The following is a 27559-nucleotide window of genomic DNA, read 5'->3' as shown; positions in this document are numbered from 1 at the left end:
GATCATTCTCAAGAGAGAAGAGTTGAAGGACAGGAGACGAGTAAGATTTTTTAATAGGGTCTCTAAGGAAAGATACCAGTGGAGGAATAAACCAGGAAAATATCTGACGAAGAGATTGAAGGAAAAGAAAATCGATGAATTATATTGAAAACATAAAAGACAATAAAGGAAAACTGGTATACTCCACCACTGATATTGTCAAAACATTTCAGAAATACTATAGTAGGCTGTATGATGTGAACCGCAAGAATCAGCAGGCAACAGAGGATATAAAGAGAGGGAAAAGGCGGGAATATATAGCGGCAGCAGACCTGCCAAAAGTATCAAAGGAAAAGTTAATATCACTAGAACGAGATAGAAAGAGATAAGTATGGCCCTGAAAAACATAGAGGGAGGAAAGAGTCCAGGACCCGAAGGGTATACGGTGGGGTATTATAAGAAGTTCAGAGATTTATTGACACCCAAACTGGGTTTATATATGAATGCGCTAGGAGAAGGAATGGTGGGAATAAGAGAAGAATCTCTACAAGCATATATAACAATCATTCTTAAGGAAGGGAAGGATTGTACATAATGTGCCAGTTACAGACCAATAGCACTATTAAATACAGACACAAAACTCTTCACGAAAGTATTAACCAACTAGTTTTACGGAGTTACTGCCAAAATGCATATATTTAGATCAGGTGGGTTTTGTCCCAGGCAGAAAAGGAAGGGACAATGGTTTAAGATCACTGCTCCTCATACAAAAAGTAAGGAGAGAAAAGGTGCCGACAATGATCCTGTCGATTGATGCTGAAAAGGCATTCGACAGGGTGGATTGGGGATTTATGATAAATACGCTGGAGGCTTTAGGAATAGGGACTAGGATGATAAAAGTGGATAAAGGAACTTTATAATAATCCATCAGCAGCAGTAAAGGTAAATGGATCCCTTTCAGGATTTTTTAAAATGTATAATGGTACTAGACAGGGATGTCCATTATCCCCGTTGTTATTTGTTATATCCTTAGAACCTCTATTGGTGACAGTAAGAGAGTGTAGATGTTAGAGGAATTAAAATAGGGGATGTAGATCACAAAGTAGCAGCGTACGCAGATGGCATGCTGTTTTATATCGTGAACCCCAGATTAACGTTACTCAATTTAATGGGATTAATAAAACAATATGGTGAGCTTTCAAATTTGAAAATAAACCCCACAAAATTCAAGAAAGAAAAGCAGACCCTACAAAAGGAATTTCCATTTACATGGAGGGAGAAGGAATTAGGTTTTTTGGGAATAAAGCTAACCTCCTCAATAAAAAATATATACCAGTTAAATTATATACCATTAATAAACAAAATAAAAGAAGAGCTGAGAAGAATTTCAAGGGGTAGGGTCTCCTGGATCGGTGTATAAATCTGGTTAAGATGGTGATAGTCCCTATAATCCTGTATAAATTTCATATGCTCCCAGTACATATACCAGGATCCTTTTTTTGGGATAATAAAAAAATTAACACTTAAATATGGGCTAATAAAAACGAGAATTAAACACAAAGTTTTGTGTAAGAATAAAGGGAAAGGGGGATTAAATTTGCCCAATATTAGGAGTTATTACACTGCGGTGATGTTGTCACGAGTAGTAGATTGGATTTATAATTCACTGGAGAAAATTTGGGTTAAAATGGAAGGTATTTTAAGTGATTATAAGAAGATTATTTGGATACAACGATTGTTTTGCACTATGGATGAAACCAGAACCACGTTGACACGGGAGGTTTTGAGAGTGTGGGATGGAACACATAAGCATATGGGGTGGAATGTTCTGTATTCCTTATGTGATAATGATGAAAGAGTATTGTTTTAAGTATTGGAAAGAAAAAAAAATCAACAAAAGCTATAATAAAAGAGAACGCTATTATATTTTTTTTTATAAAATATACACTACCATAAAAAATACATAACAAAAACTGTGAAAGAGCAGCTGTCACTCCAAAGTGCAAGCACTAATATCAATAAATGTATACCTTCTAACAGTGAAGTGATCTTTAATATAAATTACCAAATGTTAACTCAAAAAATGAATATAAACAACAAAGCTCATAAGTTTACATGATCATCATAAATCATGTGCATAAAAAAGTAAAAAAAAGTGAAAACAATCCCATGTATCATCTATTCAGGTTATAGGTAAAAAAACATGAGAACAGTCCCATGTATCATCCAATTAGGTTAGATCATTCAATTAAAGTCCAGAAAAAACACCACCACAGGTCATGTGCCACAAGTAAAGGTAAGTCTTCCACAGTATTAGAAATCTTCTACCATTGACTGCCACCAAATAGTATAACCCACATGCGGGGGTCTCCTCAACTGATGCAATGGACCCCTTAAAATAATCAAGGCAGGACCCCTTAAAATAATCAAGGCAGTCAAATGTGCTTTAATCACATAGGCAACAGGTCAGCAGCACCCAGGCCACATCTCCATATTCTGCAGCTCTTGCATAAAAAAAGCTAAAAGAGATATATGCAAAGAAGATCCAATAGTGTAGTATTGCCAGTGCCTTTAATAAAAGAATAAAAAGGACTAACACCCACATGTACAGAGACACATACAAGTATCTATTCACAGTATGCATATAAACAGTGTAGATCTGTCAGCTCACCAAGATGGTGCCTGGCCCCTCCCAGTGTGATGTCATCACACAGGTTCCAGGTTCCTGTGGGTTCAAAAATACCACATGGAAACGGCCCTCCTCCTTCCATGGGATTTTCTGGCTTCAGTAGAAAGCTGGGATGCTTAATTGCACATTCCCGTTTTTCCTCCTCATCAACGCTACCGGTGTTTTGTAGTGAGCAATCAGCATTACCGATTTATCACCCTTTCCCTAATCCTGCCCACAACCTTTGGGGTCTTCACTAAGATATTATATTGTAAAGCGCTGAGCAAACTGTTGGCTCTATATGAATCCTGAATAATAATATTAATAAAGATGCTTGCCCAGGTTCTAGCTCTGCTCCATTCTTAGGGGATACACATTGTGGGTTACAAGGACGATCACTTACTAAAGGATCAGTTACCCCTTTACTTGTCAGCCAGTGTACAGCAGATAGTGCAGACACTGCAGACTCATTTGGCTTCTCAACCTTGGGAAATCCTCGTTTTAACCGATGCGCCAATTGGAGTCCCTGAGCCTGACATTGGACACAGAAGTTTTCAGGATCTTCCTACCCCAGGACAAATTTCTGTTCCCATGCCCAGGCCCTTCAGTGTAAGGGTGGACCCTCAAATCCAACCTGCATATGAAGGTCTTGGGCACTCCAGACTGGAACTCAACATTTTGGCAGCATGGAAAAAACAAACTCGGTCCTTGGGCTCCTCCAGGGTCCTGACCTTCATGGCAAGACTCTCCTTAGTATGGTGGATTTTCAGCTTTTCACTGCATTTAAGGAAACCCTTTCCCACAAAGATGTGAAATGTTCTCATGACACATGCCAGCCTGTCATCCTGGGGAGAAGTTTTGTATGCCCTTTCAGAGCAGGGGACATGGATGTTGGAGGAAACCTGTATTCCTATCAACATCCTGGAACTTAGGGTGATTTGGTTGTTCCTTTATTCTGGATCCCTCATTTGCAAGGTCACCCGATAAGGATCCAGTTGACATTGTCATAGCCATGGCTTATATTAGCCATAAGGAAGGCAACAGAAGTTGCGCTGCACTAAGGGAAGTATCCTGTATGCCTCGGGTAGAACTGTCCATTCCAGCCGTTTTCCATCTGCATCAAAGCTGAGGAAATTTGTCAGATTAATTTTCTCACTTAACATCTGGATTTGAGGAAATGAGCTCACCATCCAGTGGCATGTCAAGCCCTTTGCTTCAGGTTCAGGACATGGATTTTTTGGCATACAGATTCACCAACACACTGGACAGGTTTTTTGCCAGTTCCAGACACCCTTGGGCCCTTGTATTGAAGAATCTGGTGACTCCATAGGATTGGTTTTACCTGATCTACGCCTTTCCTCCTCTCTAGCTTTACCCTAGACTGCTTCATAGGATTGCAATGGAGGGCATTCCAGTGATGTCTCGTCGTGTCAAACTTGCCCAGGAGGATATGGTACTTAGACATACTTATTCTCCTGGCAGACTCTCTGGGACCCTTCTAGATGATCTGAACCTTCTGCCCAAGGGCAAGTTCACCATCCTGCTTCTTGGTCGCTGGCTTTACCAGCTTGGTTGTTGAAGCCCAGGTCCTAAAGTACAGGGCTCTATATGATTCAGTTATCTCTACCCTTCTGAATGTTAGAATTTTGACATCTCACAAAATTTATCATTACACTTGAACGCTATTTTGCTTGGTGGGGGACAATGAAATTTCATCCTAGGAAGTACTCTGTGGGATGCATCTGGTCTTTCTTTCAGTCTGGTCTAGATCAACACCTAGCCCTGAGTATATTTAAAGGGCAAATTGTCCTTGGCCTTTCCATGTCAGACTGCTGACCTCTCATTCTCTAGTTAAGGCATTTCTGCACGATGTTGTACACCTTTTCCTCCCCATATGTTCACCTGAGACTTCGTAGGACCTTAACCTGGTTCTTTCAGGCCTTCAGAGACCACAGTTAAAACCCTTTTCGGGGTATCTTCTTATCTGAAAAAGGTGGTCTTTCTTGTTGCTATCAACTCTGCATGGTGAGTCTTTGAACTAGTGGTCTAATCCAGTAAAAAGCCATTCCTAGTGTTACACCAAGGCAAGGCTGTTCTGAGGCTGGAAGTCTTTTTTTTTTTTTTTTTTTTTTTTTTTTTTTTTCTTCTCAAGTTGGTTTCCTCCCTCCACCCAAACCAGGACATTGTCCTTCTGTCCTCATGTCCTGCTCTAAAACATCCCAAGGAAATTTCTTTCAACTGTCTTGACGTGGTATGTGCTGTGAGAGTCTACTCCCTTCTCCAACCTCTTTTAGGCAGCTGGATTCCCTCTTTATCTTTAAAAAGGGGTTCTGCAGGGGGCTCCTTGTTTCTCACTCCATCATTGCTAGGTGGATCAGACAAGTCATCATTGGAGCCTACAGTCTAAAGGATAGGGTTTCTCCATTTCCTGTTAAGGCACACTCTACCAGATGACTTATTGCTTCAATGGCTTCTGCAGAATTAGGCTTCTTTCTGCAAGGCTGCCACCTGGTATTCTGTTAACACGTTTAAAGTGATACTAAACCCAGAAGACTGCATTAACTATATCTGGTCTCCCACAGTGCACACAACATGGAAATGCAATTATTTTAGTAAATATAAACGGCTAAATACCTTTTCTTAACAGCAGTTAGAGCAGTCTTGTGACTTCAGCAGAGAACTGGTTAAAGCTTATAGGAGGAGTTTTCTTTCTGCTCTAGGAGGATGTGAAACTCCTGACCCTCTGTCTGGACACTGCTGATTGGCCCTGTGCTGATCACATGCACTCTCCCAAGAAAAAAAAAACCCTCTCTAGTAATACACACCAAACTAAGCATGTGCATGTGACTACGAATTCAGTCTGTATCAGGTGGTCATTTCATCAAGAGGAGAGGCAGAGAAGAAAGGATCAAACAGCCTTTTTACACAATGCAGAGGATTAGCCCCTTAGGTTCCACAGTGAGTATAAAAAGCATGCTGTACTGCATATACAGACTGATTTTACTGTTGTGGGTTTAGTAACATTTTAAGTTTACAAGGTGTATATGTAGGCCTCCTCTGATGCCGGTTTTGGGTGTAACTTGCTACAAGCTGCTCTGAGCCAGCTAAACCCTTCTTAGCCTGTTATTACATGAGCCTGTTGGCATTTGTTTGCTGAGATACCCACCCCTAAGTTGGAGAGATTTTGGACATTCCATGGTTAAAGAATAAAGATCCTTTGTCCTCTACTGTATTCCAAGGAACACATTTACTGGTAAGTAAAAAACTGTAGTTTTTATATTAGATGTTCGCAACTGGATTTTGATCTCTTTAACCCCAATTTAACATTAGCAAGGGCATGACAAGTTTAAGAAGATTCCTGTGTATAAAAAGTAATTTGTTTATTTGAAGTATGATTAGCCAGTCATAAGTTGATCACGTCTTCTTCACTCCACTGTAAAAAATAAATATAGCGAATACAAATTATTGTGAAATTGCCCAGTCAGGTTGTGACTACATAGAATTTCTGTGTTTCTAGGTTCGCAATGTAATCAATGACGCTGTAGATTTGTTGGAGTTCCGTGACAGAGTCATTAAGGCAACACTGAAATATGGACATCTAGTGGTTTCCACTTCTCTCCAGTGTTATGTTTTTAGGTAAGTAGGTTGTCTGTCTGTGAACGGTTTCCTCTGATTCATTGCTTTTCAATCATGTGTGGGACAAAGGTCTTTTAAGCCAATGCCATACCAAACTTGCATCCTTTGTTGAAATACTGTCATAGGAAGCAGGTGGTACTGTTGTTGCTAATCCACTCTGCCTCTAAGAGAAGAAGAAGAATTAAAACATCTGGACTAACGCCAAGAAAAACCTTTCAAGTAATTGTTTTTGTAGCTCTCTGTTTTAAGTCTGGTCATCTAGCTTACAAAGTGAAAGGCTGGCCCCTAGCTCCATTGTTGTGAGTTCATGATCTAGGCCCCTATTAGATAGAAGGGAATTTCAGATTTGTGAACAGCTGCACAGAACAAAAAAAGTTACTTTTTTTTTTGTTAAGGCTGTATTGCCTACTAAAGTCAAACAAGTATCTTTTATGACACTTTATGACAAGTCGGTACAAAATAACCCACATGTATTCAAAATGTTAATTTTAATGTCAAATATTTATTAGCATGAGTTCATAAAAGTTTATAAAAAGTTTAATAATTTTTTTTACTGCAAAAACTGTTTTTGACAGTTTTGTTTATTTAAAGCTTCTCTGGGCAATATCACAATTTTATTTACCAGATATCACATTGGAAATAGAGATGGCAAGTTATTATTCCTAAAAACATTTTGTAGATTTCCAAAATAATTTTTTAGGCCTTTTACCATTGTGAGTGGTTCTGTTTGTTCATTGTATACCACTGTGTTGTATGTTCCATTCCTTCATTGAACGTTAAAGGATTTCTAAACCCTAGAATTAAAAAAAAAAAAAAAAATTATATATGTATATATGTGTATGTGCTTACCAGCCCATAAAATGTGGTGGCTGCATTTGTTTTTTCTTTTCCAGGAGGCTAACAGCATTTTCAGTACATACAGAAAATACCAGTCAATCTTGCAGCAAAAGCTGTGCCCTTGTCATTTTCCTGTCCTGTAAGCTAAACCAAAAGCACAAACCATGTTATATTCCTTCTGTAAACTACTAATCTCCAATGTAAGATGGAGAGGTGAACATGTTTGAAGTCCAGCATATGTGAGAACCATGGCTCTCTCTGTAGATTATTACAGGCATTTATAAAGCTCTGACAAGTTACACAGCTCTTTACATAATATATATTTGCATCAGCCTCTGCCCTCAAGACGTTTACAGTTTAAGGTCTCTATCTACATATCCTACACATACCACACACACATACTAAGGCCAATTTAGAAAGTAGCCATTTAACCTACCAGCATTTTTTTGGAGTGTGATGGAACCCATGCCTACACATTGAGAATATGCACGTTCTACACAGATAATTTTCCTGACCAGAATTAAAACCAAGGTCCTCAGGGCTAAAAGGCAGAAATGCTTGCCACTAAGTCACTGTGTTGGCCACAGGTAAAACAGAGAGGTAAACATAGCCACAGAGGAATAGTTTACAGTGTGACCAGGTAAAAATAAGGTTACAAAAGCCTAACAAAAGAAAACTAATGCAGCTATCACCTCTAAAAACAATAAATTGCAATATATTATATTTTTGGGGGTTTTGGTTTAGATATTGTATGTATTAAAAAGTGACTGTGTAGATTTAACTCTCACTATCAAGAAGCAGGGCTTTTTTTTTCTAAAAAAAAATAGGTGCAGGAGCTCCCCCCTTCTGAGTCACCCCTACTCACCTCCCAGTACCGCTCCTTTTAGAGAATACAGAGCCAAGAATCATCTTGTGGTGTGGAGTAATTTTAGGAAATTTAATAATAAGAAAAGCAGATGAAATGGATCCCCTGCAGCCAGCAACAATAGACCCCCCAGCAACAACATATTCCTCTAGCAACAATGGACCCACCCAAAAAAATACCATGCCAGCAACAATAGACCCCCAGAAGCAACAATAGATCTACCAACAGCCAGCACCAATAGAATCTATAGCAGCCAGCAACAATAGGCCCCTCCCTCAACAGTAGATCCATCCCAGCAACAATTAACCCCCGTCGACAATTGACCTCCCCAGCAACAATAGACCACCACACGAAAATAGATCCCCTTCAGTGACAATAGATTCCCCAGCAGCCAGCAACAATAGATCCTACAGCACCCCTTGCAATTACATACAAGCGGTGCTGGTGGTGCCAGAACTGCATTCACCTGCGTTCCTGCTGAAAAAAAGCCCTGTCAAGAAGTATTACAAGTTAATATAATGCACAGACCACTGTACAGAAGGAATCACATTGATGATTGTATTTTTCAACTTCAACTTTTAAAACACTTAAAATGAGCCGGTGCATTTGCTTTAATTCAGCCCTCTTCTACAGTATATGCTAATATTCTTTCCCCTCTGTTGGGCAGCTGCAAGCAAAAGAAATGTCTAGTGTCCACTATGAGTTACTGGAATCATAGCTCATGCAGGACTATGCATTCCCCATGTGACAGTACTGTTGATAGAGTGGTTCAGTGCTGTGACATGAAGTGAGCCACATGCTCTTTAATACCCAGTAGCCAACACTGGGGTTGATTTACTAACACTGCTGCACTTGGCATTTCGTGCAGCCGTGCATGGTAGCCAATCAGCTTCTAACTTGAACTTGTTCAATAAGCTTTGGCAATAAAACCTAGAAGCTGATTGGTTGCTATGCATAGTTACACCAGATTTTGCACTCTTAAATTTTAGTAAATAATCCCTTTGTATCAAATCACTTTTCTTTATTTGAGAAAGGAAAAAATAAATATTAGTTTGAAACAATATGGCTAAATCCTTCTGGTCAGAATCACTGTGGACAAAAAGGCAAAAAAAAACTTTTTTTTTTTTCATAAATAAAACCACTTATCTTCTGCCACAGAAGCTGGTGTACACTGCCTACAAAGCGAGAAATCAAGTTTCCAAAGAGATGTGCAAAGATGTCCTCTTCAGCTTCATAAAGATATATTTTATGTAATTTTACTTGATGAAGGGACCAGTGGTGATTCCGAAATGTTGCTGTTTGCTGTATGACATGCAGAATGAATGCCAAAAAAGACAGCTTATTGTGGGACTTTAGGTGTGCTGGCAACATATTTTCATCATTGTCCAGCTCTATAGTTTTTAATTGATTTCTGCCTCTCCAATTAACATACAGGTCAATTACAGCCTATGGGGCAACTGTACATATGTTCTAAATTTAAGAGGATGCTCGGTGCTCACGTTCCTATGGAAACCTGATCGCTGACATGCCATGATGGTGTATAGTGGCTCCTGCCCTGGAAGGAGATATGGTGGCCACCTCCTTGTCTGATGTGGTCTCTAATCCAGAGAAGAAAGCAGCTGCTGGATCCATTCCTCTCAGGGCAGCCCCTTGCATAGTTTTCTGCTCAAAAAAATGTGTCTAATGTACTTTTTAATATCCAACAATCTTCAGATTATGTCTAAATGACCTCTTGATCTTTAGGAGTTGTGATTGTATCTATGTTGCAGCCATATTAAAGACAGAACTTTAACAGGTGGTAGGGTGACTGAAACAGCTCAGATAAAAAAATGTATTAAAGCCAAACCTCAGGCAATTGAATTTTAATTTTTAAGTACATTGTGCATCAATTACCTTACTCCTGAGACTTGATTCCAAACGCTTTTTCCTAGGCGATTCCACATTGAAGTGGATAAAAGTCACAGTTTCCTCTATGAGCCAAGCTCATTTCCTCTCCTGGGAACCAGGCTTTTTTCCCTGCCCATTATCTTTGTGGGCACTGTTGCCCTCACCGACCATGTGAGGTTTCGAACCTCTGGAGTCTGAGAGGACCTGGCTACCACTAGTGTCACCGACACCACTAGGAGTGCAATGCACATTTGCAAAGCATACTGTAGTATGCTTTATAAAAATGTTATATATTGCAGTTTATTAGTCCTACTAAAATTGTTGTGTGCTTGTAAATTTCCTGTCAGATGAGCTGAAAGCAAGAACAATGTCATATTTCTTGTGTGAGCTACTAATCTCACCACCTATGTAATAGAGATGAATAAAGGCAGACAGGTTTAAAGTTCAACAAACAAGAGATCCCTGTGCTCAACCATACAGCTAGTGTATGCATTTATCCATCAGGTGCTAAAGGGGTGTAACCACATTAACTCTAGAAATTCTGAAGGACCCTCTGCACACTGGTATATACCCTTTATGCAATAAATAGGGATATTTGGTTCACACATATTGCAATACATGCTTAAGCTGGCCAACTGCGTCAAAGTAATCCCTCTATGGCCAGTCCTACTCTGCCCTGCCTACGCAAGTGCTACTGTGGACACAATGCTAGCATAGGGGAAAAGACACAATGGGGAGAGCTACAAGGTTCAGGTCTGGCTACTGACCCAACAATACAACAAACAAGAGATCCCTGTGCTCAAGCATGCTTGAGCACAGGGATCTCTTGTTTGTTGTATTGTTGGGTCAGTAGCCAGACCTGAACCTTGTAGCTCTCCCCATTGTGTCTTTTCCCCTATGCTAGCATTGTGTCCACAGTAGCACTTGCGTAGGCAGGGCAGAGTAGGACTGGCCATAGAGGGATTACTTTGACGCAGTTGGCCAGCTTAAGCATGTATTGCAATATGTGTGAACCAAATATCCCTATTTATTGCATAAAGGGTATATACCAGTGTGCAGAGGGTCCTTCAGAATTTCTAGGTTTAAAGTTCAGTCTTGGAGGCAGCTATGGCTTCCTCCATAGATGCAGTAGGTAAAGTGAAGAAATTAGCATAGCCACCCAGGGACTACAATTATGTTACTATCAGGTGAAAATAAATGGAAAAACCTGGGCATGTGCTCTCGGCAAATGCTGGTTTACATCTGGTAGGTAAATATGCAGCCTCTTTACATCAAGGCTCACCCACCGAGAGGCCGTATATTTGCATACCGCCGGTGCCAAGAGGTTAAGATGACATCACAGAACAAGACTAGTTGAATGTGACAAACTCTTTTTTCTTTACAATAAAGAATAACATTTTAAGGACATCACCAGGTGTGCTGCACTGACATCATTATATTTAAAAGGCTTATATCATGTCTGGCGTAGAGAGCCATGAAGAACTGCAATAAAATGTGGAATCCCGACAAAACAGTGCTACTTTGGGGGAGGGGTTAGGTGCAGATTCAGAATTTTTTTTAAAGTGAGAAATTAGTGATCTCCCTTTGCCATTTATGTAACATGTCAATTTATCTATTATTAAGCAAACAATACAAGATGTTGATTTTTCTTTCTTCCGTAGCACAAAGAACTGGAATACACCACTGATATTTGACCTCAAAGAGGGAACTGTCAGCTTGATCTTGCAGTGTGAAAGGTTTGAAACCATTTTTGTAGCCATTTTAAATCCCATTGTCTTATTCTTATTGGAGCTATAGTCATTTTATATGTTTAAATAATTGTATATAAAAAAAATATAAAATCCTATTTGTAGCATGTACATAGCAATTCATTTATTATTATACAGGACTTATATAGCGCCGACAGTTGCTCAGCGCTTTACATTATGGAGGCAGACAGTACAGTAACAATACAGTTCATAACGAGAGGAATTAGAGGGCCCTGCTCCTTGGAGCTTACAATCTAGGAGGGAGGGGATAGTGGTACAAGAGGTAATTAGCTGTGGGGCATGGAGTGGTAGGAGGAGTAGGGGATTCCAGTATTAGCTGGGGTCGGGGTAGGCTTCCCTGAAGAGATGGGTTTTCAGAGTGCACCTAAAAGTGAGCAGAGTAGGCGATAGCCTGATAGCTTGGGGTAGGGAGTTTCAGAGGATGGCTGAAGCCCTTGAGAAATCCTGGAGACGAGCATGGGAGGAGGAGACAAGGGAGCTAGAGAGTAGGAGGTCTTGCGAGGAGCGGAGAGTGTGGTTCGGGTGGTATTTAGAGACAAGGTTGGTGATGTAGTTAGGGGCAGTGTTATGAACGGCTTTGTACGTCAGTGTTAGTGTTTTGAATAATATCCGTTGGGCAATTGGAAGCCAGTGGAGGGATTGGCAGAGAGGGGTGGCAGATACAGAGTGGTTAGTAAGGTGAATGAGTCTGGCAGCAGCATTCATGATGGACTAGAGTGGGGATAGCCTGCGATTTGGTAGGCCAGTGAGAAGGGAGTTACAGTAGTCAAGGTGTGATATAATAAGGGAGTGAATGAGTTGCTTAATGGTTTCCGAGGTTAGGAACGGTCGTATTTTGGAGATATTGCGGAGGTGAAGTCTACATGAGTTTGTCAGTGATTGGACCTGGGGCTGAAAGGACAGATAGGAGTCTAGGATTACGCCTAGTACCCTGGCGTGAGGGGTGCGACTGATGGTAGTGTTTCTGATCTTGATGGAGAAGTCGGGGGGGGGGGAAGGGGGCGTAGGCTGGAGGGAATACTAGGAGCTCAGTTTTGGAAAGGCTGAGTTTGAGGAAGTGGAGTGACATCCAGTCCGATATGTCACTTAGTAGGCTGGTGATGCGATTGGAGACTGAGGGGGTGAGGGGTAGAGAGATAGATTTGTGTGTTGTCGGCACAGAGATGGTAGTTGAAGCCGTGGGAGTTTATCAATTGGCCAAGGGAGGAGGTGTAGATGGAGAAGAAGAGGGGTCCGAGGACAGAGCCTTGAGGGACCCCGACAGAGAGAGGGAGTGAAGGGGAGGTGGCAGCGTTATAGGTAACACTGAACGAGCGCTGTGATAGATAGGAAGAGAGCCAGGAGAGAGCGGAGTCTCTGAGGCCAAGAGAGTGCAGTTTTTTGAGGAGGAAAGGGTGGTCAACCGTGTCAAAAGCCGCAGAATACAAAGAATACAGCAGATACCATCTAAAGAAACCTATAGTTAATTGATCATTGTATGATTTCTTATAGCTTCTACCCATGACACATTTTTTTTAACTATTTTTGGGTAAATCTTAATATACAAAGTAAATCTAAAAAACCTTTCAGCACACATTGCTTTTCATTCTTTACTCAGTGTCTTCACCGTGAGCATTGTATTGGAGTTTGTGTTCAGTACTTGAATATACCAGACTGACCAGCTTGTAGCTCTGATTTTTGCCTTTGTTGGTCAGTAGAAAATTTGGCTCATCAAGGTGTATCCTGTCAGGCACATCCTAAAAGTGGTAAAAAAAAATCCAAGGAGGAATATGGAATATGGTGCCAGTAATTTATAAGGAGCTGACATGTAAGGATACTGTAGTAGTGATCTCGAAGTCTCTTGTAATGTGTGCTTAGTCTCTGGCTATGTCCTACAGAATGCCCCTTTTCCAACTACACTTTTAGACTGTAGTGTCTCTGATTATCTACTGTCGTATCTCAAGTCTCAGGCTGTTTTCTGTAGCGTTACATACACTAAATATTATGTGCGACTCTTTGATGTTGTCAAGGGCTGCACTTGAGGCCCCTTACTGTATGTCAAGCAAGTTGACCACTGTTGTGTTGCACAATGTGCCACCCACAGGCTTTGGTAATCTGTTCTTAAAGGAGATGTCCTTTAATGCTAAAACACAAGACAGATTGACCATAAATAAAATATGTGAACATATATGCTAAGTAGTATTAGTTGGTATTTGGTGCTTTTAGACTACTTCTAGTCACCGGTCACTCCGTTGTGATTTAGATCGCTTGATTTGGGTGCAATTTCAGCATGATCTCAGACTTTATTGCTACTTGTGAAGAATTTCAACGATTTAATGCAGTTTGCAGTGCGATTTCCATTTTATGCTATGTATATGAAATTGCAACAAAACTGTAGAAAAAGTACTGCAAAGTCTACTTTAGAAATCATGCTGCAGCAAATCACAAATGTTAAGACACTGACATTCATTAGATGAGATTTCAGGTGTGATTTCAGTTCTCAAATCGCACCGGTACTACTGGGCACTAAAAGTGTTCAGTACATCCCAGGAATGCACACTCATGAGCAATACATTCTGCACAAAAAAGATGTAATCGCCAAATTTATTTTAAGCAGGAACTTGAGTGGATTTGCATAATTCCAAAAGAGACAAGATGCCCAAACAAATTAACATGGTGTTGCACTAATTTTCCCCAAAACCATTTACCTCATTATTTAATGCCTTTGAAAGTTTAGCCATCTTTTGGCAGCTAAGTGGTTAAATAAGCCTAGAAAGTGTCAAATACTCTTCCATGCACATGGCTAATTTGAATGGGAAGCTCTGTGTTATGGCACCCCTTTCCAATAAGCCATATGCTCTGTGTTGTAACAAATGAATGGCATTCCATTCTACATTCCTCCTCCCTGCTCTAGAGGGCCGGATTAAATGCCTTGTTAAAGACTGCAAAGTATGGTGTTAAAAAAAAAGAAAAGGCGCTTCTACAAGGCTATCGCATTTTAATGTTAATCTAATCCAGCTGTCTACCTACAAGTAAAAAAATGAAACTGATCACAACTCAGCAGAAATGCAAGCACATGAACAGACTTCACTTGTGACAGCCCTGGAATGAAGCTAAAATTTGCAGCTGGCAATACATCATTGAGCCAGTGGATTGTCAGTGCAAGACCACAGCTTTATTTGCTAAAGGGTGCTTTGAATAAGTACAGTTTGTTGACTGTGTACCTGCTTTTTGGTCATTTCCTTCCTTGATTTCGTGCAGGCATTTCCTCCTAGTGGATGGTGGTAGTCTGTATTTATACTCCTATGAAGGTCGCCTCATCTCCACCCCAAAGATTCCTGCAATTAGGACAGATATTCTCAATGAACAGACCGTGTCTTTGAGCAATGATACAATTGCCATAAAGGATAAAACAGATGAGAAGTGTAAGTTTTGTTTTGTTTTTTTTACTGCCCAATACTCCGATCTGGATCTGTCTCTGTATATAAATACCTCAATGAAGAATCTAATGAGTCCTAAAATATTAAGGCAAAGTGTTTTTGGCATCTAATGTGAACAGGTGATAGAATTATGAAGGCTGCCATTGTTCATTGGTTTTAGGCTTGCGGACTGTCATCCACACATCACAACCTAGTTAGGTTGTTATGCAGAATACACAATCAGAATGAGAGTTCAGACTTCAGTGCCTTCATGCTTCTTCCACGTCTGGTGGCTATTTAGGTAGTTACATATAAATATTGGACCATGATGTTAATATTGACCCTGCAACCTTTAAAAGCAGGCCAGCAATGGCAGAGCTCCTACGTTTTCTGTCAGTCCCAATTTCTAGTAACTAATTGGCCCAAATATTCAAAACACAGCTATATGGATTGCCCCCATTGTAACTATTAAAGGAAGCCCAAAAATGAATAACACTCTTGGTGAAGTTACAGTTTAAATTGCTTATTGTGATGGTATTAGAACATATAATTGCATAGATAAATATATATTTTATTTAATTAAAGGTTAAAGCCCAACTCCGAGCAACTAAAAAATTATCACTTGCATTGAGACTGTCCCTACACTGCAAAGGTTAATTGCTTATTTAGGTCTAGGGCAGGGGTCTCCACAAACGTTCTAAACAAATAGCCAGTTTACTTTCCTTCAGACTGGTGTCAGTTTGAGTGCTTCATCAATGTTGTCAGTGGGAGGAATAGTGCCCTGTTGGTGTCAGTGGGAGAAATAAGGCCCCATTATTGGTGTCAATGGGCCCCATTGCTGATGTCAGTAGCAGGAATTATGCCCTATTGTTGGTGTTAGTGGGAGGAATAGTGTTTTGTATCAGTGGGAGGAAAAATGCCTCAAGGGCTGGATAAAGGCAAGCAAAGGGCCGCAGTTTGGAGACCACTGGTCTAGAGGAACAATAAAATAAGATTTACTTACTCAATTCCTGGTCTTCCCCGCTGCTAGAGCAGTCACCACAGGTCTTCCCTACGCTCCAGCTTGCTAGGGTCCTGATATCATCAAAACCAATGCAGAGTACATGGCCCTGCACTTGAAGTATTGATGCAGAGGAACAGTCCGCTGCCAGGGTGAGGGCCATCTGCCAGGGGGAGAAAAAGATAAGGTAAGTGAAAAACTTTCTCTTCTTCCATAGATAAAACAAGCAATAAGCCCTTGCAGTGCGTATACAGCCCCATTGCAAAGGATAATTTATCATTTTCCTATTATTAATTTGTATCAACAATTAATAAGTGTCAATGTAGAAAACGCAAGATATACAAATATGTGAAAAAGGTATGGTGTGTAGAGATTTATTCATGGATGAAGTGAGAGTAGAAATGATGGTGATCCTAAATCTAGTAGATCAATTTTTAAGGTAGGAAGACCAGAAATAGAAATACAAGAAGCTAGAAAAAAGAAGTCAGAGAAGATGGAAGGGTAAGAATAGAGCAGGGATGGGTGGAGCTCAAACTAGATGCGACTAGATGGGAGAGGGGGAAAAGTCTCAATGATTTATCAAGCCTAGTTGTTTTGTTTAGGACTCATTTTTTACCTGCTTTGACTTTAAGCATTTGCCCTCCAAAGGATTTACCCCCCTTGCTGACCAAGGCCATTTTTTGTGATATGGCATTACTTTAACTGACAATTGCGTGGTCATGCAACGCTGTACCCAAATTAAATTTATGTCCTTTTTTCCCCACAAATAGAGCTTTCTTTTGGTGTTATATGGTGTTATATGATTGCCTTTGCATTTTTTTATTTTCTGTACTATAAAAAAAAAAGGCCTACAATTTTGAGAAAAAAAACAATATTTTTGACTTTTTGCTATTAAACATGTCCAGTAAAAAAAATTTTAAAAATCAAATTTTGTCATAAGTTTAGGTCAAAATGTATTTTGCTACATGTCTTTGCTAAAAAAAATCCCAATATGTGAAAATTAATTGGTTTATGTGTAAGTTATAGCGTCTACAAATGGCAGTATAGATACTGGATTTTGTTTTTTAATACTAGTATTGGCGGTGATCAGTGACTTATAGCAGGACTGCGTCTAACATTCTGACACTGGGGGGAACTGACTAACTGTCACTGACATCCCCAGTGACACCAATACAGTGATCAGTAGTAATAAAAAGCACTGGCATTGTACTAATGGCACTGGACAGGAAGGGGTTAACATCTGGGGTGATCAAAGAGTTAACTTTCTGCTGGTTTACAGTGTGCTGTGTGTGTGCTTTACTGTGTCAGCACATTGCTCTACTATGTAGAGCAATACAAAGCATTGTGCAGGAGCTGACAGGGGAGAGATCTGTATTGTTTACTTACAGGTCTCTCCCAGGGGCGGACTGACCATTTGGAAACTCTGGCACTGCCTGAGGGCCCGGGGTCAGTAGGGGGCCCCATGAGATGCCCCTGGTACCTTTTTCATAGGCTTTTTGAGTATGGGCAAGGACACAGGGGTCCCATGATCCCCTATTGCCCGGGGGCCCCATGAGTTGTCAGTCCGCCCCTGGTCTCTCCCCTGTCCGTTATACACAGCGATCACCGGGTGTTGGTGGGGAATCACCGTCAGGGACCCCGTGATCAACAGGTGAGGCCACCAATGGCGGCAGGGCTCGCACACACCCCCTACCCGGAAATGCAAAATCACACATATACACTTGATTTTGCACACCCCTGCCACCCTGTAGCAGTATTTCTGCTATAGGGCGGCGGGAAAGCGGTTAACAAACATTAAAGTGCCTATGGCTTCAGCAATCTTTTTTGATGCTTCTGTTATGCTTTAGTGATGCTTTTGTTTCTTTTCTGAAGCTGTAATGAAGCTTGGCAAAGTGTGTATGTGTTAGTGTTACATAGTTAGTCTGGCTGAAAAAAGACAAAAGTCCATCCAGTTCAACCATTAAAAAGAAAAAAAAAAAAAAATTATAATCCTACACCCACAGTTGATCCAGAGGAAGGCAAAAAATACCCAGCAAAGCATGATCCAATTTGCTCCTGCAGGGGAGAAAATTCCTTCCTGATCCCCCCAAGAGGCAATTGGATATTCCCTAGATCAACTTTACCTATAAATGTTAGTATCCAGTTATATTCTGTGTATCTAAGAAAGAATACAGGCCTTTTTTAAAGCAAACCACTGAGCTGGCCAGAACCAACTCTTGAGGGAGTCTATTCCACATTTTTACAGAAACCTTTCCGTGTTTGGAGATTAAATTACTTTTCCTCCAGACGTAAAGAGTGCCCCCTTGTCCTCTGTGATGACCTCAGGGTGAATAACTCTACACCGAGTTCACTATATGAACCACTGATGTATTTATACATGTTGATCATATCCCCCCTTAATCTCCTCTTCTCAAGAGAGAATAAATTAATTTCCTCTAATCTTTCCTCATAGCTGATCTCATCCATTCCTCTTATCAGTTTGGTTGCCCTACTCTATGCTTTCTCCAGTTCTCCAATGTTCTTTTTGTGAATTGGTGCCCAAAACTGAACTGCATATTCCAGATAAGGTCTTGCTAATGATTTGTACAGGGGTAGAATGATATCTCTCTCTCTCTCTCTCTGGAGTCTACACCTCTTTTAATACAAGAGAGGATTTTGCTCTGTTTGCATGCCATTATTCAGCTTGTGATCTACCAGAACTCCCAGATCCTTCTCCACCATTGATTCCCCCAGTTGTACCCCCCTAGTATGTATGATGCATGAATATTCTTAGTCCCCAAGTGCATAACCTTACATTTATCAACATTAAACCTCATTTGCCACATAGTTGCCCAATTAAAAAGTGCATTGAGGTCGGCTTGTAAGTTGAAGACAGCCTATAAGGACGTTATTCCACTGCCCAGCTTGGTGTCTTCTGCAAAGACTGAAATTATATTTTTAATCCCAGACCCTATATCGTTTTTAAATATATTAAAAAGTAAGGGTCCCAACACAGAACCGTGGGGTACAACACTGACAACCCTAGACCATTCAGAGTATGAATCATTGACTACTACTCTCTGTATACGATCTTTTAGCCAGTTTTCTATCCATTTTGATACAGATTTTTCCAAGCCTGTAGACTTTACCTTGCACATTAGCCTTGTGTGGGGAACTGTGTCAAACGCTTTTGCAAAATCCAAGTATACCACGTCCACTGCCACCCCTCTATCCAAGGTTTTGCTCACCTCCTTATAAAAAGAAATCAGATTTGTTTGACAACTTCTGTCTTTCACCGTTTTCGTCTTTCTAGTTTGCTTGTTGGTTTCCCAGTGCATCCTGGGATATCTCAACCCTGAACCACCTCCAAAACAAAGCAAAGCTAACTCTGAATAAATCCCCTCAAAAGCTGCACGTGCTGCTAGTGAGCATTGTCATAGACTCCTATTGAGGCTTTTAAATAGATTTCTATTGAAAATGCTTTAAAGCAGCAAGAGACAGAGACATGAGGTATAATGTTTGACGCAAAACAAACACAACAGTGTGAATAGGATTGTAAGGTAACCATCTTCTTTAGTGAGAGTTGCAACCGTTTTTACTGACTTGAACTTGACCTGTGAAAAATATATAAAAGCTTTTTCCAGAGCTGGATTAACATGGTCAGTGTGCCATACATATGGTTGTAGAGTTCAAATATCATGTTCAGATATGTCTTTATAGGAGGGGGCAGTCCCACCAGATGTGGAAAACAAGAATTACTCCTTTATCTATATCCGATGGGGGCAGGGTGGCATTTTATAAATTCACAATTACAGTATATATTAATTATTTTGCTTTCAGTGTGAACCGTGCACTTTTCATTTCGGACAACAAGCACAAAAGTTAATTTTTTTTTAAGTGCATTTCAGTATGCCAACACACATGTGACATTGTGTTTATTTTTATTTCCTAGTAATCTACTTGTTTGATGCATTATCAGGGAAGCCACTAGGGGATGGCAAGCCTCTTGCTCATAAGGTAAAAAAAAAGCCCTTTATGCTGTATTGCTATAGTGATTTACATGTATGTTTATGCTGACTGTACGGTCATTTTGGATGCCCTGTATCTGGGAAAGAGAGAGGGGAAAAAAGGAGAGTAAAACAAGACACTATTTGCAGAAGTAGAGGTTAACTACTGTATAACTAGCGCTTTGTTTCGGCATGGATTTTTTCCAGCTGGACCACACACAGTTGTGAATTAAATTCCTTGGATAGTGAGCAATATGATGCTGCCACATGCCTTCTTTCAGCCTTATCTGTAGGGAGCTGAGTTTTTCTGTGGGACATAATGAGACAGAGCCATGAAGTATGTTGCAATGTCACAAAGAGTGCATAATGATCTCAAACAAAGTCATATTTTTCTTCCTACTGAACATAAAATATTAGTGCTGATTAATGAGATGTGTTTATTCACAATGCTGAGCGTATATTGTATCTCTGTTTCATTCCAAATAATGCTAAAGGGGAGGCCACGTTACTTAGAATACTATTTTATTTTCTTTAGTAAAAAGGGGTTAATTTCAAGTACAATTGCAGGCAAAATCAAAATTAAAGTAGAATCAAAGAACTGCTAATATCAAGTTAATTCACTATATACCTTATTCTTAGGCAGCCCATACATATTTAATTTTCTTACCTTCACCCAGTTGAACGATAGAAAATGAATCACACATTCGAGGTGGATGAGGAAATGCCTCCAGTAGAGCTACTGTATTCTCACAGCAGGGAGATTCCCCAGCCATCGAAATACACTCATCAGCACCGCCAGCTATAGCTCGCAGGACTGATCAAGCAAAAATTTCCTAATAAGCTGCTTGTACAGAAGTCGATCGAGATGGACGACTCTGTCTTTTTCTGCTGTCACTTTTCTAAATCTATAGGAAATTGAACAAGAAAATTGTATAAAGTGTGGTCATCTTGATGCTTGACCGTGCTGCTCCTCTTTTCAGAAGTGTTTAACAGAAGGTGAGGAGGCGGCCTCCTCTCTGTTTAACCCTGATAGACCCACATCACTGTGCCACAACATTAAATGTGATTGCAGGAGAGTTGTTGTGCGGCCCATGCCCTTGAATGGTATGTTTGGTGGTGGTACAGTGGGTACATTTTTGCTCCGTCAGTGAAACAAAGCATAGTGATCGCAGCATATGTACAGCACTGCTCAGTTACTTAAGGAAGGTGGGGGGGGTAAAATAGGATGGTTGATCCACGTGTAATTGAGCCCTAAATGCTTAGTTGCAGGTGTTACCAAAAGAGGGTAAGGACCCTGGCAGCTTGTGCCAGAACTATAGACAAATCTCATTATTAAACATAGATACAGTGGGGATCGAAAGTTTGGGCACCCCAGCTAAAAATTTGTATTAATGTGCATAAAGAAGCCAAGGAAAGATGAAAAAATCTCCAAAAGGCATCAAATTAAAGATTAGACATTCTTATAATATGTCAACAAAAGTTAGATTTTATTTCCATCATTTACACTTTCAAAATAACAGAAAACAAAAAAATGGCGCCTGCAAAAGTTTGGGCACCCTGCAGAGTTAATATCTTGTACTGCCCCCTTTGGCAAGTATCACAGCTTGTAAACGCTTTTTGTAGCCAGCCAAGAGTCTTTCAATTCTTGTTTGAGGTATCTTTGCCTATTCTTCCTTACAAAAGTCTTCCAGTTCTTTGAGATTTCTGGGCTGTCTGTCACACACTGCTCTTTTAATGTCTATCCATAGATTTTCAATTATGTTGAGGTCAGGAGATTGTGAAGGCCATGGCAAAACCTTCAGTTTACGCCTCTTGATGTAATTCCCCGTGGATTTCGGGGTGTGTTTAGGATCATTATCCATTTGTAGAAGCCATCCTCTCTTTAACTTCAGCTTTTTCACAGATGGCATCAAGTTACCATCCATAATTTGCTGAAATTTTATTGAATCCATTTTTCCTTCTACTCGTGAGATGTTCCCTGTGCCACTGGCTGCAACACAACCCCAAAGCATGATTGATCCAACCCCATGCTTAACAGTTGGACAGAGGTTCTTTTCATTAAATTCTGTACCCCTTCTTCTCCAAACGTACCTTTGCTCATTCCGGCCAAAAAGTTCAATTTTAACCTCATCGGTCCACAGAACTTGTTTCCAAAATGCATCAGGCTTGTCTATATGTTCATTTGCAAAGTTCAAACGATGATTTTTGTGGTAGGACGTAGAAGAGGTTTTTTTCTGATGACTCTTCCATGAAGACCATATTTGTACAAGTATCTCTTTATAGTGGGATAGTGTACTACAACTCCAGTGTCTGCCAGATCTTTCTGGAGGGATCGTGCAGTCAAACGTGGGTTTTGAATTGTTTTTCTCACAATCCTGTGAGCTGTTCTGTCTGATATTTTTCTTGGTCTTCCAGATCTTGCTTTAACTTCCACTGTTCCTGATGACTGCCATTTCTTAATTACATTCCGAACAGAGGATATTGACATCTGAAAACGCTTTGCTATCTTCTTATAGCCTTCTCCAGCTTTGTGAGCGTCAACTATTTTCAGTTTCAGTTTTCTAGACAACTGCTTAGAAGAACCCATGGTGCTGATTGTTGGGGCAAGGTCAGATGAGTCTGGGCATTTAAAACCTTTGAGATTGACATCACCTGGTCTTCCCAGACGATGACTGAGAACAATCCATGACACTGGCAGGTCTCAGCTTTGCAAAGTGGGCAGTGCATGCTATAAATTCTGCAGGGTGCCCAAACTTTTGCAGACGCCATTTTTTTGTTTTCTGTTATTTTGAAAGTGTAAATGATGGAAATAAAATCTAACTTTTGTTGACATATTATAAGAATGTCTAATCTGTAATTTGATGCCATTTGGAGATTTTTCCATCTTTCCTTGGCTTCTTTATGCACATTAATACAAATTTTTAGCTGGGGTGCCCAAACTTTCGATCCCCACTGTATGTATGTTAAGCTGTCCATAAACATTAAAATGTGACTGTAAAATCTCCTTTAGATCTACCAACAATTATAAAAAGGTCCTCCAGTTTGAATTACAATAGAATGAAATGTTTAGGTAGGCTTTCCCTTTTTCATAATTTTGGTAACTTATTAAAAAAAAACAGTGTTCACAGATAGTGCAACCATATTGTCACATGCCAGCTCCAAATGTGTGTTTTTTGTTAAGTGGTCAGTGTTTCTGCTCCAATTATTTAGCCTACCCCCTACCCCAGGCGGCTTAATTTACACATATAGTAAGTGTAAACTAATGAAATAATTGAATTTCTTTTTATTTATTTTAGATTGAAATAATGGAAATTGCTCTTGATCAAGGTGGCCAGGCAAATGAAAGAAAAATTGCATTTATTGATAAAAACCATGATCTCTACATCAGTCCAGTTAGGAAGTTTGGAAAAGAACAAATATCTATCAAGATTGGTATGCTAGACTAACTTGCTTTTGATATTACATGATGACATTAGTTTTAATGTATTGTTTTGTGCTAATCGTTTCACTGTCTTAATCACGCTCAATCATTTTTATGTCTTTTCTGCTTCTATCCTATTTCTTTGTAGGTAGCATGGTACATACTTTAGCCTGGAATGATGTATCTAACATACTGTGTGGAATTCAGGATAATCGTTTCACAGTCTGGTATTATCCAAATGTAGCATTTGTAGATAAAGAACTGTTGCCAAAAACAATCAGTGAAAAAGATGGAAGGTAAGCATGTTAACTTTCATGAAAACATCATGACAAAGCCATTTTAATTTTCTCCTACACTAAAGAGATCTAGCTGTCAATGTTTCTAATGGTAGCATGGCTTTATATAATTGCTATCCAATACAGTGGTAGTTAGTTTTAACCACTTTAAGGCAGGACAAATAAGTCTCTGTTCCTATATGATTACAGATGTTTACAGTTGGGTCCATATATATTTTGACACAGGTGCAATTTTCATACTTTTGGCTCTGAATGCCACCAGAATAAATTAAAACAAAACAATCCAAATGAATTTGAAGTACAGACTTTCAGCTTTATTTCAAGAGATTGAACATAAATATCAAGTACAAATTTTAGGAACTGCAACCATATTTATACACAGTCCCTCCATTTTTAGGGGCTCAAATGTAATTGGACAAATGAATATAATCATAAATAAAATGTTCATTTTTAATATTTTGTTGAGAATCTTTTACTGGCAATGACTGCTTGAAGTCTGGAAACCATGGACATTACCAAAGACTGGGTTTCCTCCTTTCTGATGCTTTGCCAGGCTCTAACTTCAGTTGTTCTTTGTTTGTGGGTCTTTCTGCCTTTATTTTTGCCATTGCAGAATATTCCATTTCTTTTCCTTCAAAAGCTCCTGGGTTGCTTTTGCAGTGTGTTTTGGATCATTGTCTATCTGTACTGTGAAGCACCGTCCATTCAACTTTGCTGCATTTGGCTGAATTTGGGCTGACAGTATATCTCTAAACACTGCAGAATTCATCCCGCTGCTTCTGTCTAGTCATATCATTAATAACACCAATGATTCAGTGCCACTGGAAGCCATGCATGCCCATGCCATCACACTGCCTCCATCATGTTTTACAGAGGCCGTTGTGTGCTTTGGATCATGAGCTGTTCCAAGCCTTCTCCACATTTTTTTCTTCCTGTCATTCTGGTACAGATTAATATTAGTTTCATCCGTCCAAAGAATGCTTTTCCAGAACTGATCTGGCTTTTTTAGATGCTTTTTGGCAGTCTAATCTGGCTTTTCTATTCTTCAAGCTTATGAATGATTTGCACCTTGTGGTGAACCCTCTGTATTTGCTCTTGTAAAATGTCTTCTCTTGATTGTAGACTTTGACAATGATACGCCCATCTCCTGGAGAGTGTCTTTCACTTGTCTGGATGTTGTGAATGGGCTTTTCTTTACCATAGAGAGGATCCTGTGATCACCACCACTGTTGTCTTCCATGGACGTCCATGCCTTTTTTTTAAGTTGCTGAGCTCAACAATGCATTCTTCTTTCCTCACAATATACCAAACTGTTGATCTGGCCACTCCTAATGTTGTTGCTATCTCTCTGATGGATTTGTTTCATTTTTGAAGCCTTACAATGGCCTGTTTCACTTGCATGGACAGCTCCTTTGAACGCATGGTGTAGGTTAACAGCAATAGATTCCAAATGCAAATACCACACTAAAAATCAACTCCAGACCTTTTTCCTGCTTAATTGATGAAGAAATAATGAAGGAGTAGCCCACATCTGGCCATGAAACAGCTTTTGATTCAATTGTCCAATTACTTTTGATCCCATGAAAAAGGGGGGATGGCTACTCTTAAGAGCTGTAATTCCTAAACCCTTCCTCCAATTTGGATGTCCATACCCTCAAATTACACCTGAGAGTGTGCACTTTCAGCCCATATCCATTATATAACTATAGTTTAAATATGTTTTGGTAAATACTTGAAAAAAATAAAATTGTGCCTGTGTCCAAATATATATATATGGACCTAATTGTATATAGCGCCTACAATTTATGCAGCGCTTTGCATATACTGTACATTCCTATCATTCTCTACCCTCAAGGAATTTATAGTCTAAGGTCCCTACCTCACATACATACACACATGTTAGGGTAATTTTTTTCTGTTTCAATGAGTTTTATTAAGGCGTAACAATATTGCTCCAGTAGAAAAGCACATAGCATTTATAAGGAGTACCATGATGCATTGTCATGACGTGAACACATACAGTTGTACAACTGTAGAAGCTATATGATTAAACTACACAGGCAGCCCTACAACACTGAGAGTTAGCATTTTCTGTGTCTGATTGCTGTTTATTAGCAGAGTCTTTTGTTGGTGCCCACTTTACAGGCTCCTGCATTGCAAAGGTAAAATCAAATGATGTATATAGTTGGGTACTGCACTACTAGGGACATTTTGTTTTTCTTAGAAAGAAGCCATTTAACCTACCAGCATGTTTTTAAACTGTGGCAGGAAACCAGAGTACCCAGAGAAATTCCTTGCAAGCACAGGTAGAACATGCAGCTCCAGTAACCCTAGTGCTGCAAAGTAAAAAAAGCTAACCACAGGGCTCATAAACGTCACAGAGTGCCTAGAGCCACTCTGTATACACATAGATTACAGGAAGGTTTGGGAGTTCCATACGTTTCTAGATACTACTTGGCGGCTCAGATTTCCCAGTTGTCTATGCTTCATGCCGCGACAGATATCCCGTTATGGGTACTCTTAGAATTACCCAACTGTGCTCCGCCTAAGTTGAACCCTCCGGATTTGAGCCCTATCATGCTTCACAGTTTAAGAACCTGGGATTCTGTAAAATATTCAGGTAATTTGATTTCGTCATTTCTACCTCTTTTGCCAATTACTCATAATTCTTTATTTCCGCCAGGCCTAGCACATCCTCCTTTTTTTCTCTTGGTGGACCTCCCATGGCTTTGTTATTGTACATGATTTTCTGAGCGCTCGTACGTTTCCATCTTGGGAGTCTCTTGGAGAATCAAGGGGGGTCCCGCCACGGGAATATTATTGGTATTTGCAATTGCGCCACTGGGTCCTATCCCTCCGTCATACCTCTACATACCCTTACCGCAAAACGCCCTTTGAACACGCTTGTCAGCATTCCCCAGGGTCCCCTGGTCTCATTTCTGTAATTTATGCCTCCCTTAACAGTAGGTCTTCCTCACCACCCTTGTCTTATGTCTCTCATTGGGAGCGAGATCTGGGTGTCTCGATTGAGGCAGAGGATTGGCTTAGGGCCTGAGGGATGGTGGCGAAATGTTCGTTCAATTCAGTCACTCTTGAGGTAGCCTACAAAGTTCTACTGCAGTGGTACTGGGTCCCTGCTTGGACTGCTCACTTTAATCCAACTGGCGGAGATAGGTGTTTCCAGAACTGTGGTCTACGCGGGGATGTCTTGCACATTTGGTGGTTCTGCCCACGATTGATAGGCTTCTGGTCTAGGGTTTTTGGTTTGCTACAAATGCTATTTCATATTACGGTCCGTAGGGATGCAAAGGTGGCCCTCCTGCATTGCCCAATTTTGGGTCTGTCTAGGTCACAGCAGAAATTGGCATCCTACCTATTTATTTCAGCCAAACGTGCTATAGCTCAAGCTTGGAGAACCCCTTTGGTTGTCTTACAGGGGGTGAGGACCCGGATGAATGCTATGTTGTTCAATGAACAGATGTCTAGCGTTTTTCATGATTCTCATCCGAAATTCCTTAAGGTTTGGGAACCTTGGATACGTTATTCCTTGCCATCCCTGTCTCCTACTAGTTATGGCGACCTATAGCCTATGCTAGCCCCGGATCTGTGAGCCTTCTAGTTTCCCTTCTTTCATGTTTTCTTTCTGATTCCCTTTTGTTTTATTTGCTTTTTCTTTTCTTCTAATCTCTTTTCTTTTCTCTTCTTTTTCCGATATTATGTTGGATTACTGCTGCTATTTAGTTCGGCTTCTTGCCGTCCCTTCTTGATGTCATTGGACATTTTGTTATTGGACTAATACAAGTCGGCAAGATGTCTC

At 40.1% G+C, this 27559-nt stretch overlaps 1 protein-coding gene across 3 annotated transcripts in view; it reads left to right on the top strand.

Moving 5' to 3' along the window:
• IFT80 (intraflagellar transport 80) overlaps positions 1-27559 on the top strand; it is a 201043-nt gene that overhangs the window by 131918 nt on the left and 41566 nt on the right. For all 3 annotated transcript variants that reach the window (XM_089675439.1, XM_089675441.1, XM_089675442.1), the window contains 6 exons: positions 6165-6283; positions 11534-11608; positions 14882-15045; positions 19971-20035; positions 23322-23457; positions 23595-23742. In XM_089675439.1, coding sequence (XP_089531565.1) covers positions 6165-6283; positions 11534-11608; positions 14882-15045; positions 19971-20035; positions 23322-23457; positions 23595-23742 — 707 coding nt within the window. The remainder of the gene's footprint in view (positions 1-6164; positions 6284-11533; positions 11609-14881; positions 15046-19970; positions 20036-23321; positions 23458-23594; positions 23743-27559) is intronic.

Source organism: Staurois parvus, unplaced genomic scaffold (genome assembly GCF_062004578.1).
Source record: "Staurois parvus isolate SC_StPar_1 unplaced genomic scaffold, SC_StPar_1.0 ptg000155l, whole genome shotgun sequence".
Classification (NCBI taxonomy): Eukaryota; Metazoa; Chordata; class Amphibia; order Anura; family Ranidae; genus Staurois; species Staurois parvus.
The sequence above is the reverse complement of the archived record's forward strand: the minus strand, read 5'-3'. Positions and strand labels throughout refer to the sequence as shown.